At 46.1% G+C, this 16,815-nt stretch overlaps 1 protein-coding gene across 4 annotated transcripts in view; it reads left to right on the forward strand.

Annotated features, from left to right (window-relative positions):
* Positions 1–15,971, forward strand: part of DIP2B (disco interacting protein 2 homolog B) — a 125,010-nt gene extending 109,039 nt beyond the window's left edge. For all 4 annotated transcript variants that reach the window (XM_055696420.1, XM_055696417.1, XM_055696419.1 and 1 more), the window contains 18 exons: positions 243–370; positions 1,145–1,259; positions 2,220–2,421; positions 2,835–2,944; positions 3,063–3,143; positions 3,691–3,814; positions 4,850–4,971; positions 5,573–5,684; positions 6,149–6,258; positions 6,833–6,963; positions 7,546–7,714; positions 8,751–8,921; positions 9,437–9,498; positions 9,660–9,717; positions 10,330–10,404; positions 11,000–11,177; positions 11,371–11,494; positions 12,004–15,971. In XM_055696420.1, the coding sequence (XP_055552395.1) occupies positions 243–370; positions 1,145–1,259; positions 2,220–2,421; positions 2,835–2,944; positions 3,063–3,143; positions 3,691–3,814; positions 4,850–4,971; positions 5,573–5,684; positions 6,149–6,258; positions 6,833–6,963; positions 7,546–7,714; positions 8,751–8,921; positions 9,437–9,498; positions 9,660–9,717; positions 10,330–10,404; positions 11,000–11,177; positions 11,371–11,494; positions 12,004–12,256 (2,325 nt within the window). In that variant the 3' untranslated portion in view covers positions 12,257–15,971. The remainder of the gene's footprint in view (positions 1–242; positions 371–1,144; positions 1,260–2,219; positions 2,422–2,834; positions 2,945–3,062; positions 3,144–3,690; positions 3,815–4,849; positions 4,972–5,572; positions 5,685–6,148; positions 6,259–6,832; positions 6,964–7,545; positions 7,715–8,750; positions 8,922–9,436; positions 9,499–9,659; positions 9,718–10,329; positions 10,405–10,999; positions 11,178–11,370; positions 11,495–12,003) is intronic.
* Positions 15,972–16,815: the final 844 nt, after the last annotated feature.

The raw sequence follows: 16,815 nt of genomic DNA on the forward strand, positions 1-16,815 counted from the left end.
AAACCAAGTGTGAGGAGCTTTTTGTGTGGCAGCTCTGCTCCGCGTGCCGGAGCGTCTTGTCCCACTGAGCAGCTAGAATGCTCCTCCTGCTTTAGTCATAAGTGATGTCCTTGAAAGAGAAAGAAAATGTGTTTTATACAAATTCCGTTGATCTAGCCCTAGTTATGAAATAGGCAAGTCATCAAAGATGTTTGAATGTCTGCTTTCTCTATGTTACTCACAAATACCTTTTCATCTTTCAGGGCAGTTTGGTGTTCGTGGTTGGAAAAATGGACGGATTGCTGATGGTTAGCGGACGCAGACATAATGCCGATGACATTGTAGCAACTGGATTGGCAGTAGAATCAATAAAAACAGTTTACAGAGGAAGGTTAGCAAAATAAACCTCGTTCCCTCCCCCTACGCTTCTCCATGTCATATAGCGAAACAGGATCTTTAGTATGGTGTTTGATTTCTCTTCAGTGACCGGTTTGTTCGAGTAGCTCAGTTAAAGTAAATAAATTTTTTGGTTCAGAGGGTAATTGGCCCGATCCTGTCTAACACAGGTCTGTTTTCCTCACTATCCTGTCTGGCTTTTCATCAAGTCTGCATACTTCAGGGGAAGGAGTCAAGTAACAAGATAAGTCAGCCACACGGAGATCTTAATTCTCCATAGAATTTACTTTTAAGTCCGGGTAGTAGTTAACTGCTGGCTGATGCTCTGCAGCAAGGAAGAGTTTCATTAATGTCCAGAGATCTTTAATTTTATTAAGCAGTTGTGGATGCAATTTTCTAGATCCTCGGGGAGGGTTGGAGCTCATATTTCTAAGACTTAACAGGAGATTTGAAGCCCCCTACATCATCCAGATTCTTCTAAAGCTTTTATTGCATTGGTGATTTGCCACAGGTTGGAACAGAAATGAGACAGCAGGTTGAAAGGACAGGGGAATATGCTACGCAGAAATTTAATCAGAAGGTGGAATTAATCCCTTCATAAAACCTTTCCTTTTTGACTCAGTTTTTATTGTTTAATGGGGGTTTTTTTCTGTCGTTGCCCCATGGGGTTTTTTTTACGACTTCTTTCTTTTGTCTGTTTCCTTGGCTTCCTATTCCCAAGCAGCAAAACCAGAATTTGTGCCAATATGGCTCTCCCCTTTTCCTTTAGGATTGCTGTGTTCTCCGTGTCTGTCTTCTATGACGAGAGGATTGTCGTGGTTGCGGAGCAGAGGCCAGATGCCTCTGAAGAGGACAGTTTTCAGTGGATGAGTCGAGTGCTGCAGGTAAGCCTGCTCACGTAGGTGGAGGGAGGTGAGTTTGTGCAGGTTTTCGGTGCGTGGGCAGATCGGAGGCCATCAGCACGCCCCAGATGGGAAGAGCACGGGCTCATGATCCCTCTTGGCACAAGGTATTTTTACAGGGTCACAAGCTGGGTGCATCTGCTGCGTACAAGCTGTTCTGTTCTGTCCTGAAGGCCCTGGGAAAGTGGCTGCAGCGCAGGGTAGTGTAGGCTCTGACAAAAAAAAAAAAAAAAACAAACCTTGGACAGCGTTACACAGCGAGACGACTGCGGAGAGGAACCCACCTGCCCCTCAGCACTGCAAAGCCGAAGCTTAGGAGTTCTGCTTTTAGCCTTGGATCATACTAGTGCCTAAAATTACCCTTTAAAGCTGCCCTTCTCTTTGGAGGTGCATTTTCAGCAGGGACACAGCGAGCAGAGAAAGGTTAAAACAGCTGAATGAGCGTAGTCCTAAGAAAGCAGAACGAGCAGCAGATACTTTGAGAGCTGCGTTGCATGGGTGTCATTCTTGGGAACGATGTGTCGGGTTGTGAAGTATGCAAACCGGGGAGAAAAATCAGGGAAAGTACCTGGTGGGTCTGAATAATGTATTAGGAACAGGGTGTGATGGTTGAGAGGAGACAGATGGATAAAATCCTAAGATCAAAACGGTATGATTCATCAAGCAACTGTGTATATTTTGGGATTTTGGTCATGAAAGATTTAAAACTGGATTTCTTGTATATGAAATGGACTATAAAGGCAGGGATGCTTACAAGCACTTAACTCTCGCCGTAGGACTCGCTGATGTTACGGGGTGAAATGGAACGGTAGTGGCTGATTTGCTCCTCCAGTGCCTTGTGAACGGGGAGGGATTGGTCTTGTAGTATGTCAGGGCACCCAGGAACAGCAAACTGTCTCCAGCAGTACCGAGAATTCAAGTGACCATCTTTCCTTTCTCTAGGCAATTGACAGCATTCACCAAGTGGGTGTATACTGCCTTGCTCTTGTGCCAGCCAATACATTGCCAAAAACTCCGCTGGGAGGGATCCATATCTCTCAAACGAAACAGCACTTTCTGGAGGGCTCGCTGCATCCCTGCAACATCCTCATGTGCCCGCACACGTGTGTGACCAACTTGCCAAAACCCAGGCAGAAACAACCAGGTAACGTGAACCCCTTTTGTTTAATGTTACTACGCTGAAGTTCACGCAGACCTAGGAAGCTCTGTGACGCCTCCCACGCCGAGTGTCCTCCTTGCTGGGGACCAGAGCTTGCTGTGTGCCCTGTGGCTGGGGTGTGTTTGAGGCCTCTCTTTGCATGTGGCAGGCAGGAATTTTGATTCCTACCTTTGAACTCGTTGGGATTCTTCCTGCTGATGAATAGGAGACTAGCGATGCCTTCTGAACTCTGGCAGTGCGGTTTCATTACCTCTTCTTGCATCCATGCCCAGGAGCAGTGGGATCCTACAGAAGATCTTTGTCCCTTTCCTTTCCTGCAGATGGCAGTTCTAGGCCAGCTGCCTTCCCATTTGCATTAAAAAAAATCCGGATTTTATGTGCCTGTTCTGTATCAACAGGCGTTGGCCCTGCCTCTGTGATGGTGGGGAACCTGGTCGCTGGGAAGCGTATTGCTCAAGCCTCTGGAAGAGATCTCGGTCAAATAGAAGACAACGACTTAGTCAAAAAGGTAAATCAGTATTTGCTAACAACTGGAGAATGGGAAAGAACTTACCCTGCAGCTGAAGGCAAAGCAGACCTGCCTCTGAAGGAGGAGGCTCGTATTTAGTTCTGCCGTTTTGTTTCAGCACCAGTTCCTGACGGAGGTGTTACAGTGGAGAGCTCAAGCAACTCCTGACCACCCACTCTTCCTTTTATTAAATGCCAAGGTACAGTCAGTGCTGAGCTGCTGCTTTTTGAAGGTCCACGGCATGTTATTGGGCGCAAGTTTGAGACCGTTAAATACCTTTTGCCCGCACCGCTGTCCTCTTTAGTCCCTCTGTTGGATTTTGCCCGTAGATCTGTAACTTGAACCTCTAGGTCACTTCATCTAAATGACTGTCCGTGGTTCAATGCTTCATTTTAAAACTGAGCGTGTTTGTAGGTCCCACTGGTTCCTGTAGCCTTTAATGGTGTATCCCTGTTGAGTATATTCTGGCAAGGTTCTGGTGCGAGAAGACCTGAACTGACTCCCCGGAAGGTAGAATTTTCTAGAGCAGATCTAACTCCGTCTCTTCTTGATACTGTAGTGGATAAACAGCTCACTGAATGCCAGCAGCCTATAGGTATAGATAACTAGTAGCTATAGACTGACACTAGCAAGCAAGGTTTGTTGGGTTTGGTTGTTGTTGGGTGTTTGGTTTTTTTGCAGCGGCCGTTTTACTGACACGTGTGTTGTGCCAGGCCCTGTTTAGAGCATTTTTGTCTCCTTTCAAGGGAACCACTGTGTGCACAGCCACCTGCCTTCAGCTGCACAAAAAAGCTGAGAGAATTGCATCAGTTCTGTGTGACAGAGGACATCTCAATGCAGGAGACAATGTGGTGCTTCTTTATCCTCCTGGTAAGCGCATTTTAATAATGATGCCATCCCGCTGTGGAAATGCAGCGTGGTCTTCCTTCAAAAATCTCATTGAGATCTGGAAATCTAGGAGAGATCACGGAAATAGTGATACCTTAGGGACTGCAGAACTGGCTGATCTAGTCTTGACTCCGGAGAGGGCTGTCCTAACGTCTTGCAGCTGCAGTATCAGGACTCAAAACTGTTTCTTTAGAGTTTTGGAAAAGCCAATGTGTATGTTCTCCTTCAGGCTGTATCTTGCCATGTCATCAAAGGCTTCTGTGGGTATCAAAGATTCTCTGGTATGATATATTCACCGCAAGGTTGTTAGAAACTTGGGACCGCACTGCATGTGCTGCAGAACGGTGCTGGTCACCCCTCCGGAGACTCCTCAGCCCTGGGCTACTCAGATCACGTTTGTCTGAAGCCACGTTGCCGGTTGGCAGCTTTTCATCCCGGGAAAAGCAGGTCGTTTGCTGGGAGAAACGGCAGGGTGGCTTCTGACAGAGACTGCTGTCGTCACCGTCGGCTGTGTGGAAAAGGGGGTGCTTCCTCTGGGACGGGGGGTGCTTTTTCTACAGCAGCGGGCTGGGAGCAGCGGGCGGTGCAGCTGTGCCTGCTGTGGCTGAGAGCACACGGCTTTATCACTCCGCGTGTGTAGGAGGCTCACCGCTAGCAAGAGGTGTCTCTGCTCTGTACTTCTTGCCCTGCCAGACGATTCTTTTTGTCCTGACTGACTTTTGAGTCGTTTGACACGTGTGATGTTCTTTTCCTGTAAGGCAGAAATGGTTTTCTGTCTGGTCAGTCTTCCTCTACTTTCCCAGTCCCCTATCCCAAGCTTTCTGAGCTTCCTTGCTGTGCTGCCCGCAGCGTTTGGACTGCTTACATCGCACATCTGCGGATGTGACTGGTGTATAAACCTTCTTCTAATGGAAATCGTAACCGATGCTTGGAGGAAAAGTCCTTGGGGGAGAGGCTGGTGTCACCAGGGTGTCCGTCCACCAGTGTCCCACACTACAGCCTGTCGTGTCCTTGCAGGCATTGAGCTAATCACCGCGTTCTATGGCTGTTTGTATGCTGGCTGCATCCCCGTGACCGTGAGACCACCTCATGCTCAGAGCCTCACTGCTACTCTGCCCACTGTGCGAATGATCGTGGAAGTGAGTAACGGGGCCGGCGCCGCGAGCGTGGCTGGAGCGCTCTGGTTTCGGCTGCTCGGGCTCCAGTGGTTAACCCAGCTGTCCCAGTTCCCCTGCTGGTTGTGTGACAGCAGTGACCGAAGCGCGTCTTACAACAGGACAGTGGTTTTGTTCATAAAACGCGAGACAGAACCACCTTTCCTTACGCAGCAAGGGTTGCTAGAAAACAGGTGGTTTCTGGGAGATACTAATGTGTTGTTACCACCTAAAATATCACACTGTTACTGCTGGGCACGTGCAAATCCTGCTATTAGTTATTTTCCAAGCCCAGTAACCAGGAAAGGACCCTGGGGGAGAAAGGTAGATGGAGACTCTATAATGTTCTCACCTGCTTTAAAGGTCCTGGCGTGATTGGTGTTTCAGCCTGCACGTGGGGCTTTAGTGAAGGAAGAGTAGAGCAGAGTGTTGGAAAAGGCAAAGAAATTCATGCAGGTTTGCTGAGGGACCTGGCTACAGATGGTCGAATGCACTCTCTGAAATGAAAACATCAAATCTCGCAATGGCAGTGCCATTGGGACGTGCTTTTGTCTGTCTTTTTGTTAGTAAATATTTCTCTGTTTAGGTGAGCAAAGCTGCCTGTATTCTCACAACCCAGACCTTAATGAGACTGCTGAAATCCAGAGAGGCGGCTGCTGCCGTAGACGTGAAAACCTGGCCGACCATCATCGACACAGGTGCTGTCCGGGGGCTAAAAGACTTTCTGAAGTTCTCTGTAGGGGTTACCACCGACTTCCAGAGGGGCTGTCCCCGTTTCAGATGCTAACCGGATGGCTCTTAACGATTTGTTCGAATATTTAGAAAAACTGTCCGAGGTAGAAGCTAGGTCTGACTTTGTTTACTAACATCTCTTCTGGTTTGTCGAGCTATGCATGGAAAATAGTCTTCCTGAAAAGCCATGTTGCAGACGACTGTTCATTTCATTAAGAGCCCGTTAGTCTTTTCTCCCTTTTCTTGAGAATAAATAATTTTCTGCATGGGAACTTTGGCGAGAGCCTTGCCTATCCCAGTCTGTCTCTTTCGGAAAGAGAATTAATAGAAAGCCTTCTCAGACATCTCTGGCTTTTTGAAAGTGATGTTCTCCTTTCAAATACCAGTTCAGTAATCAAAAATCAACCACGTTTGTTCCTTTCTTGTACAGATGACTTGCCCAGGAAGCGGCTGTCTCAGATCTATAAGCCACCTACGCCTGAAATGTTAGCATATCTAGATTTTAGTGTTTCCACAACGGGCATGCTTACAGGAGTAAAGGTAAGGTAAAATGGTTGTAGGACATGGGGGTGTTGGTGTTTTGCTCGTGGCTGATTATCTGGGCTACCTCTCCCCTTGACCTCCACCAAAGTTGGCTCTTGTGGCCAACAAAGCCCCGGATTTGCTGCAGCCAGTGCAGTGCGACTTCGGGCTGAAGAAATTCCGCCCCGTAGGAAGATGAAGACGGGTCTGTACGGTGGGCACTGGGAATCCTGCCGCCGCCTCCCACGGGAGAGCTGCCTGTTAGGACAGCCCTGAGCTGTGAGCTGTTGCTTGGCCCCACCAAGAGCAGGACGGGAGTGCGGTTGATGAGAGATGAGGATAAGAAACTAAAAAAAAAAAACAAAAACCAAAACAAAACCTAAAGCTTTTCAGCAGCAGCCGTTGGTATCGCTGCTCGTGGTTCGCTGTGGTTCGCAGCGCTCTGCAGCAGCTGTGGAAGATAAGGGAACGCAAAACTTTGTAAACTAAGTGTCGTGAAGGCAAAACCTGTCTTTAATCTTACCTACCTGTCTTGATGAAGTCCTGCTTTGATGTCCCTGGATGTCAGCAGTTTCTCTCTCTGGTGTTGCAGATGTCCCACGCAGCAGTGAGCGGCCTTTGCAGGGCAATCAAGCTTCAGTGTGAGCTCTACTCCTCGCGGCAGATTGCGATTTGTCTTGACCCCTATTGTGGACTAGGTTTTGTGCTCTGGTGCCTTTGCAGGTAGGACTTTTTGAGGGGGAAAAAGCAAAAGATAACCCTTGGCTGGTTATAAACGGGAAATGGCAGTTCACATCTTTTTATCTGGTGTAATTACCGACAAATATGTTGACGTTACCAAAATGAGTAATTTACAGTAAGGGGAGATTTTGTCTTTGAACTGACAATAATACGTTCCCTTTTCCTGCAGATTAGCAAGATGTTATCCTATGATTATATGTATTTGTGCTGCCAAATACTACTGGCTCCGGAGTGTTTCTCTTGCCTTTCTTCCTTGATTATATGTTGCAGTAAGGGAGCCTTCATTCCTAAACTGTGTGGATGAGCCAGTTCTCTTCCTTCACTTGGACAGTGTGCGCGCACATTTGTGTGCATATAAATTGTTATTCTTGTACACTAAGTTGTATTTTTAAAAGGATGTTGCTGCAGAAGGTGGGCCTTGGAGCTATTATCAGTTTGCCTCCGATGCAATCCCACGACCCGCTTTTGGTCTAGCGGGGAAGTAGCATGAAAATACAGTAAATATTAATTTAAAGCTAACTGCACGCCACACACAAATGTTTTCTTCCTTGCTGTTCTTCACAGTGTGTATTCTGGACACCAGTCAATTTTAATTCCTCCTATGGAGCTGGAATCCAATCTTTTTCTCTGGTTATCTACTGTCAGCCAGTATAAAATAAGGGACACTTTCTGTTCCTACTCAGTCATGGAACTGTGCACAAAGGGACTTGGAAACCAAGTTGAAATGTTGAAGGTAAGAAAACGCTTTCCTGAACGCGTGACGTTAGGTAAATGAAGGAAACTGCAGCAGCAGAGCGATGCAATTGTTAAACACAACAGTTTTCCTGTGGCACAGCTCTCCGGTCCACAGTTTACTCAAAAAGCAAAAGCAACAAAAAAAAACCCCTGTTTGCAGCCCCAGGGAATTGGGAGGTTTGGAAGGGAGCAGGGTGGGTGTATTGCGGCGTAGGTAGCACCTTGCCAGTGTCAGAGGCTGCTGGGCAAACCCTGAGGGGAGGACGCCAGCAGCGGAGTGCGATGCAGAAGAATTGCTTATATAACAGTCTGCAGTGGAGGCTCAGACCAGCACATGATGTAAAGCACGCGTGTTAGGCGATTTGCTAAATAGAGGTGTTTTCTCCTTGGAGATGAGAGGAAGGGGGAGGAAAAAAAAGAGCTGCCTCAAATGCTCGAGGTGGCTTTTGGCACAGGGTTTACCGAAATAGCGCGCTCCGTCTGGGAGAGATGGGGGATCAGTCTTGTTCTGAAGGTGTCTGCCTCGGGGTGACCGGCTCGCAGCGTCGTACGCCGGTTCCAACAGCTGGCTACTGCTCTTCAGGGCATTCGTGATCGCGTCTGAAAATAATAATGGATCCTGCTCCTAGTTTTGTTGAAAACTCAGTGTGATCCCAGTAAATGACTTTACTCTCACTTGGTTTGATTTCCATCTATATAAATAGTGAACAACAGATGTAATCTTAGCTGAAAAGCACTGCAGAAGCATGTGATGCTCCGTGCTGTAGCAGAGGAAGCAGCACTGTTTGTGCATATTTCCTTCTAGCAGTATTTCTAGGCGCTGGTCAGACACGTTTTCCAATTAGAAGCTGAAAAAGAGGAAATGACTTGAACACAAGAACCGCGTTTGTCCTGCATTTCCCGAGTCATTTCCAGGGATAAAGACCAAATGTCCCTTCTTGGGAGGGGACAGACCTTGGTGCAGTGTGGCAGAAGCAATGAACACATTCAGTCCTTTGCACAGATTTGTGGGTTTGTTTTGGTTTTTTTCCCAGGCACGAGGAATTAATCTGTCCTGTGTCCGGACTTGTGTGGTAGTCGCAGAGGAACGGCCACGGGTTTCTCTCACTCATTCCTTCTCCAAACTCTTCAAAGACATCGGCCTGTCGTCCCGTGCTGTAAGCACCACCTTCGGATCCAGGGTCAACGTTGCGATCTGTTTACAGGTAACGCCACAGCGGATTTCCAGATCCAGTTGTGTTCCGATCGGCAAACGTAGGAATCCGCAGAGCCTTCTGCCCAGCCCAGCATCTGTGCAGGGAACAGCTGGCGCAAGATTGAAGCGGCTTCTCTTTGTGTTCAGCTGCCAGATTCTATCACAGATGCTCAAAACAACTGAAACGTGACATTAGAGAAGTGTTTATTTCCGTGTAAACAATGACTAGTTGCCCCAGGGCTGATAGCTGGGAGTGCTTGGGCTGCCTCCATAGCAGCTCGCCTCCCTAAAGACGCGTCCCTGCGTCCCCGCACTCGCGCTCCTCGCGTCCCACATTCCTGCTCCTCAGCTCAGGGGGGGAAAACAGTTTACTGAAGTGTTTCCCTTAGTGCAGCTGCAAAGGTGGGGAAATGTGAATATATGAATTTTGCTGCCAGTAGGAAACCCCTGGAAATGTTTGTGAGCTCAGGCAGAAGCTGACTTCTGGAAGTAGATTAATTATTTTTAAAAATGTTAACTCTTCAGGGAACATCTGGGCCCGATCCCACCACGGTGTATGTAGATCTGAAATCCTTGAGACATGACAGGTACAGTAAGTTTACTTAAATTTATTTACTAAGTGCATATAAAATGTCCTCGTGGTACTGAGCTATCGCACCTCTCGGTGATTTCAGCTCTCTTCCTTTTTTTCTTTTCTCTTTTTTTTTTTTTTTTTTTTTCCCCCTGACAATGTTTTCTTTCCCTTCAGAGTACGTCTGGTGGAAAGGGGAGCTCCACAAAGCCTGCTGCTCTCGGAATCCGGGAAGGTAACGTCACACCATCACCTAGAGGCCTGGCACGCGGGCTCTGCTGACCACGCTTCCTCCCTGCGCCCCTTACGATGTCGCTGTGTGGCTGGGAAAGGTGGTCTCGTGGCACGAGACGCGCTGACCGCTGGTCACGCTGTTCCTCTGGGAAGTTGGTTGGATTTAGAATAAAGTATCTGTTGCTGCAGGAGCACGTGTCGCTTGGAACACTCGAGAGAGTTGGTTCTGTTTATAGAAAACGAACCGCGCCAGAAGTGCCTGCTGTCGTACCCGTGACATCGGCACGCGTTGGAGACTTACTGTCACTCCTTTCTCTAAATGGATGAACAAAAATGTGCTTCCCTGTAGTTTTGAATCCCGAATTCTCCAAAGCCAAGGTCTAGTAACGTTGGCAGGCTTAGAACACCTTACCTACGTGGCTCTTGAGTCACAAACTACGTTCGTACTGTTGGTGTTACCCCAGCGTACGTCTCCTAGCGTGTTTTACACCTGGTTGTAATTTCTAGGGGTGAAATCGTGCCTCTCCGGAGGTAAACGAACAACCTTTGTATTCTAGTTGCGCGTGATGATAACTCGTATGTGGATTACACCTTTTTTTCTTGTGATCTGTAGATTTTACCTGGAGTCAAAGTCATCATTGTTAACCCAGAGACGAAAGGGCCTCTTGGAGATTCTCATCTTGGGGAGGTAAGCGCGGGTTTTGCTCTTTGCGTAGCTGCTTGAGCTCCGTTCTCTCCACTCGATTATGTAAGTTGCTGGGTGATACTTGGTGATACTTTAAAAATACTTAATTTTTAAGCTGAGTTACTGCTGGAGTGTTCAGAGTTGGGGGGTGTTATTTTACTGTCAGATTTAAAGAAAAAGAAAAGCCTACGAGAAAGGCAGGCTTGTTCCACCCTAAATCTTGCAGAACTGGCTTCCGGATAATCTCATTTACATTTTGCTTTCCTTCTCTTGATTACATGCCACTATATTTGATCTGTGTCGATTCTTATCAGTCTTCGGATTGCAAGTTATAAAAATCTATAAAAATCTGCAGTTTATTTACTCATTTCATCCTCAGCTCGCAGTTGTTCAGGGAGTAGGTCTGCCAACCAGGTTTTGAAGGTCCTGCAGGGTGTTTGGAGGTGTTAGCTAAATGCAAAGCGGGTTTTTTTTTGGATCCAGAAAATCTCAGCTAAACCATAACAAGAAGGTTCTCTTTTTAACACCTCCTTCATTTTAAGACTCGACAGATCCTCAGGTTTTATGGATCTGACTGGTTTTTCCCCTTCCTGTGCAGATTTGGGTCAACAGCCCGCACACGGCCAGTGGCTACTACACCATTTATGACAACGAAACCCTTCAAGCCGATCATTTCAACACTCGTCTGAGCTTTGGTGATGCTGCTCAGACCCTCTGGGCTCGGACTGGGTACCTCGGGTTTGTTCGTCGGACAGAGCTCACAGCTGCCAGCGGAGGTATGGCAGAAATTAATTTGTCTTTATCATTTAAATGAAGATGAAGAGTTTTCTTTCGTGCTAGTCGGCGAATCAATCCTGACGCCCATGTCTGGATACAAGCGGCGCTTTTGTCGTATCTAAATTCCCTTTATTTTGCCATTTCCTGTTTTCATAGTAGGCGCACTCTTCATTTCCCATCTCTCCTCTCCAGAGCGCCACGATGCCCTATATGTTGTGGGAGCCCTGGATGAAACTTTGGAACTGAGGGGGCTGCGCTACCATCCGATTGATATCGAGACTTCTGTATCTCGAACGCACAGAAGCATCGCTGAATGGTAAAACAGCCGTGAAAAATGAATCCGTCCTAACCTAGCTGAAACGTAGCAACGATCATGCAAAGATACAGGGTTTCATAGCCAAAAAAAAGAGAAGTATTTGAATTCACTTTTTTTTTTTTTTAATGTTACCATCAGCAAGTCATGCACCTCGTTTCCCATCTGTAGATTGGAATAATACTGGGCTGACTCACTCAATGTTTTCTCACAAGCTTGAATTCAAAATAGAAAGGATGATTTCCTGCTTTGGGGTGTAAAGAGCCGTTTATATTTGAGTCAGAAAGCAGCGTTTAGTTCCTATGTCACACCGGGTGGGACTGAGGTGTGTTTGAACCAACCTTTGACACGTCAGGACTGGGTTTTTTTGGAGTTGGGTGGCTTGGAAACGCAGCCCAAAGCAGGTGGCAGACTCCGTCTAAGGAGAAAGAATTGTAAACTTTGGATCTTCATGAAAATAACCAGAATTTCTGTTTGTTTTCGGTTTTGTTTGTTGGGGTTTGAACTTGCAGTGCCGTATTCACGTGGACCAACTTGCTGGTGGTGGTCGTGGAGCTGTGCGGCTGCGAACAGGAAGCCCTGGATTTGGTTCCTCTGGTTACAAATGTGGTCCTGGAAGAACATTACCTGATCGTGGGAGTGGTGGTGGTGGTGGATCCTGGAGTTATTCCCATCAATTCCAGAGGAGAGAAACAACGCATGCATCTCCGCGACAGTTTCCTAGCTGATCAGTTAGACCCCATCTACGTCGCCTATAACATGTAACACGTATGGGGGAAGCGACGCTGAGAAGCTCGGCGGGACCACGACACGACGAAGGGTGGCTGTAGAAACGAAGCTGGTGAAAATTACTAATACTTGAGATAAAGTTTGAGATTGCTGCCATGTTCCCTGCATTTCATCCTGTGGTGTAAGCTGGGTGTCGACTACCAACAGACAAAAGGCAACGTGGTAGACAATGGAAAACGTTTGTAACAGTTTACTGAACTATTAGCTTTATAGAAAATGCAAAGTTGACAAGTGTGTGAGCTACAAAATTCCTAAGGCCTTTACAGTAGTGTTACTTTTTTTTCATCCGTTGTACATATTTGTATTTTTATCTAATACTGGTTTAGGATTCTATAAGGGGAGGGTTTATTTAGTTAAGATAATAAACTATTAAGAAAAGGGTCATCAAGAGTTCTGCAGTTCCCTGCTATCTAATGTACTTTGCATCTGTACTGTAGCTGTTCGTTCCATGGGATCACACAACTTATTTAAAATTGTGCCATGACCAAATCAATAACTTACGGAATCTAAGAGTTACTTATTCATATAGATATTTCTGGAATTTAAAAAGAATTTTGCCTATATTTTAAATATGTAAATATTATTATACATAATTCACTTAGATAGAAGATTAACTTGGATAACGATGACAGCTGAAGGTAGAAATTTTTAAGGACAAGTGACTTTTGTGGTCCTTAGCAGAATTACGTTTGGTTTAGACAACTAATGCGAGAGACACGCATCTTCCACGAGTTTTCTTATTTCCGTCTGTCGTCTTTTATTGCTGGCCAGAAGTTCGTCATAGCATGTAGAAACCTGTGATTTTAAGGCACATCTTGCAAAAAGAGGCTGAATTGAAAGAGGGACGTGGAATTGGGTTGAAATTGCAGTGCTAGTCCGAAAACGCTCGGCGGAAACAATGCACCTGAGCGACAGCCTCTGCCCCCATCCTCCGTGCCACCTCGTGCGTAAAGGACCAAAGAATCCTTTAGACTGACGCGGTGAAATTCGCCGTTGGTGCGATTCTGTCGTCGCACCGTTGGGTTCCCTCTAGGTAGAGCGAGAAACGCGGTAAATAGGCTTCGGGTTTCCTCCAGGCGTTCGCTAGAAAGAGCGAAATCACTCTGGGGTGTAAGTTGAAGGCGGCTTTTCTTCAGCAGGAGGAGGCACAAAAATGAGACGGAACAATTCCGGTAAACACGTCGTTAGATGACTTTGTGACAATTAATCTCTCAGCCTTCAAAATCCTGCGTCAGTTTTCAACGTTAGGAAATGTAAAGAAACAGAAGCCCTCGAGCAGCAGGTATAAGCTCTTATTGTCAGGGAACGATCGCACACTGGGCTGAGGGAGAGGTGGCGTTTAATTTTGACTCCAAATTACCTTTCTTTTGTCTAATAATTAATAATTATCTTCTAAAACCAATTACATTCCCAGGGGTGTTCAGAAAATAGGATTCAGGAAGCAATGAGAGCTGACACCAGATCGTGCAACAGGGGTTTTTTTGGGAGTCAGATGTGGTATACAGTGTAAATAAACTCGTTGCCATGTTCCAGATTACCTCATTCAGAGTTTTTAGGCAGTTTTTTTAAAAGGTTTATAACACGAACTCTGACGATCCTGCAGCAGTTACGGGAGCAGAACCCAGCGTCCCTGTAAGCGCACCCCACTTTTCCTTGGAAAAGTCCTGATGCGCTCCCAGGAGCGTTAAAATCAAGATAAAAAGTTGCGGATGATATTTTTGAAGACTGTTTGGTGGGGGAATATTTAGAAAGCGCAAGTTGTTACGGCAAGCTGAGACTCGAGCGCGCTTCGGTGGCAGGTTTTTGGAACGGTTTCTCTCGGGCCGCTTCCTAAGGTGCGTCCTAAACCCCCGGCGCCTCCAGTCCTTCCTGTATTTATTCCTTGTCACAAACTGGCCGCGGAGGGAGGGAGGGAGGTGGCAGGTGTAACTGTAACTACCCCAGCTGGTACTGCACCTCCTTCAGGGTGTAAAGTGCACGCAGGTTGTTCCCCCTTCGTGTTACTACATGTGATGTGTAACGCCGTTGTTGGCGTTACCTGGCGCAGCGAGGGGACTTGCCGTACGGCTTCGCTTCGTTCTTGCCCATCTCAGAAACAATTCTGAGGGTCTTCAGCTTTTTCTTACTCCAAGCTTCGGATAAATTGTTTCAACAAATACTTTATTTATCCATGGCAGCGGATTTTCAGTACAATTCCAGGATTGTCTTTTATTTTGACTTGCCATTGTTTCAACAAATACTTTATTTATCCATGGAAGTGGATTTTCAGTACAATTCCAGGATTGTCTTTTATTTTGACTTGCCATTTCTTCCAGAAATAAAAAATGCACGTATTGATTCGATGGAAGATTCCCAGTATGTGGTAGATTGATGTTCTGAAATGGCATTTTTGAATGACATACTGGATTCTTTTGATTATTTTTCTTTTTCTCCTTGGTGTTTTTTTTATTATTATTATTTGGATAGGTATTGATAGCTTCCTCTTACCATTTGGGGGTTTATCCTGCAAGTTTACTGTGTTACTCTTAATCTTTCTTCTGGCATGTTCCATTTCTCTGTGTCGGAGAACTGTAAGTAATCCCGTAGAATGAGAGCACATTCCGTTCTCCATCGCCAGTAAGCGACACGCAGCAGCTGGCCGGTTCCGACTTTATGGAATGCTGTTTGGCGCGGGGAAAAGCGATGTCCTGGAGAGGAGGAAGTGCGGAGCCGTGGGTTTGGAAACCCCGGGTCCTGACTCCGGCCCCGCTGACAGCTTGCCACAAGGCCTTCCACAGGTCACTTCACTCCTTCCGTTTCTTCCTCTGTGGAGGAGGATCTTACTTAATCCTTACAACATCCCTGTGAGGTAACTAACTGTACAGCACTAAGTGCTACCTATTTTTCATTGCTAGCCTCTTTGAGGCTGGGCTCAGTTGTTCTTCCCAACGGATAAGCGATGGTTTGGTTGTCGCGGGAAGGCTCCCGAAGGATGTGACCGGTTTTGCTTGGCGACGGTCGCTGGGTTTCTTTTTTCCATACGAGAGCAAAACTCAAAAGACTTGAGGGAATGGGCAGGGCTGTCGCGTGGTGGGGTTCGGAGTCGGGCGCGTTGCCGTAAGCGCCGACTCCAGCGTCGAGTCCCACGCAGCAGACTCTCCGCGCCAGGTTGACTTTGCAGCTGAGGCAGTGGCAGGAGGCAAAATTATTTTCCTACTGTTGTCCCATCAGATTCCAAGCTAACAGCTGTGGTGCGAGTTAAAGAAAAAAAAAAAAAAACAACAAACTTAGGAATTCTTAACGCTTTGAACTAAAATATTTTGTATGTCTTACTGTTGATGAATAGTCCCTAAGCAAAATATGTGGGTACAGATAATTTCAAGTCCTGTTTTGTTAAAAATTTGCACTGCATTTCTGATTTAAATAAATGTAATTAAGATGTGTCATACTAACTGTCCTAAAACTAAGATTGTAAAACCGAGATAAATTTTAACCCTAGGTGCAGTTTTTCCTTAATTTCTGTCAACCTATCTACCATTGTCAAATTCAGACTACAGCGTTCTGTAATTATGTATAAAGTTTTTATTTATTTAAAATTAGATTAGATATACATTTTTAAATTTAACACCTGGCTGGACAGTGTTCCATTAACGCATTGATTGTGTTTCCTTTGTCTTGTGTTAATAAATATTGATGCCTGATTGCTCGCCGAGTTCTTCATCTGCTGTTTCTTCGAAGGACTTTTTATTTTTCTTTCTTTGTAAAGGAAGCGGCGGCGGGTTAGTGTTTGGCCCGGTGAAGGGGAGAAGTTGTAAGTGTTGTTGCAAGTGTGTCGGGTCGCTTTATCTGGAAATAAAGACCTGAGGCTGTGGAGGGCTGAGCGCCAGAGCCCGTCTCCCACCTCCAGCAGCTTTCCTGTAACTGCGCTCGCTCGGCGGTGAGGAGCCAGCTGCAGTTTAAGCACGACCTACCTCTATTTAAGATTTTCCTGTAGTATTATATATTTTTGATTCCAGCTCTGGTCAGGGTTCAGGATTGGGATTCTCGTTTGGAATTCAAGGAGGGATGTACAGGCTCCTACGTTCCCGGCCAGACATGGGGGGCTCCGTCCTCCAGAGGAGGATCAGCTCCGTCAGGCTTTGCGCCGCTGAGGGAATGAAAACTGGTGGCGTTTGGGATTCAGCACTGGATGGTCTCTGCTGCCCCAAACTAACCGCGCAGATTTTATGAAGATTGAATTTAAATATTCATTAATGTTAAGGTATAGTTCAGTACCGCTGAGGGTGGAATTAATACTAGTCTAACACCAGCTGCTGTCTGTGCGTGTGCCTACTATCGGTTGTACATTTCTGGGTAAGACTAGATGTAGACACATTATTTCCTACAAATGATGAGTAGCAATTTTACCGTGGTTTCTTTTGAAAGTATTTCATTTTTAGTAAACCTTCATTAAATCACTTTAAATTATGTTTAATGTAGGGAAAACCTCTTTAAAAAAACAACAAATCACCAACTACCTAACTTTGAATTGTTACATTAACCAGTAAATTGAAATA

This window comes from Falco cherrug, chromosome 19, assembly GCF_023634085.1.
Source record: "Falco cherrug isolate bFalChe1 chromosome 19, bFalChe1.pri, whole genome shotgun sequence".
Taxonomy (NCBI): domain Eukaryota; kingdom Metazoa; phylum Chordata; class Aves; order Falconiformes; family Falconidae; genus Falco; species Falco cherrug.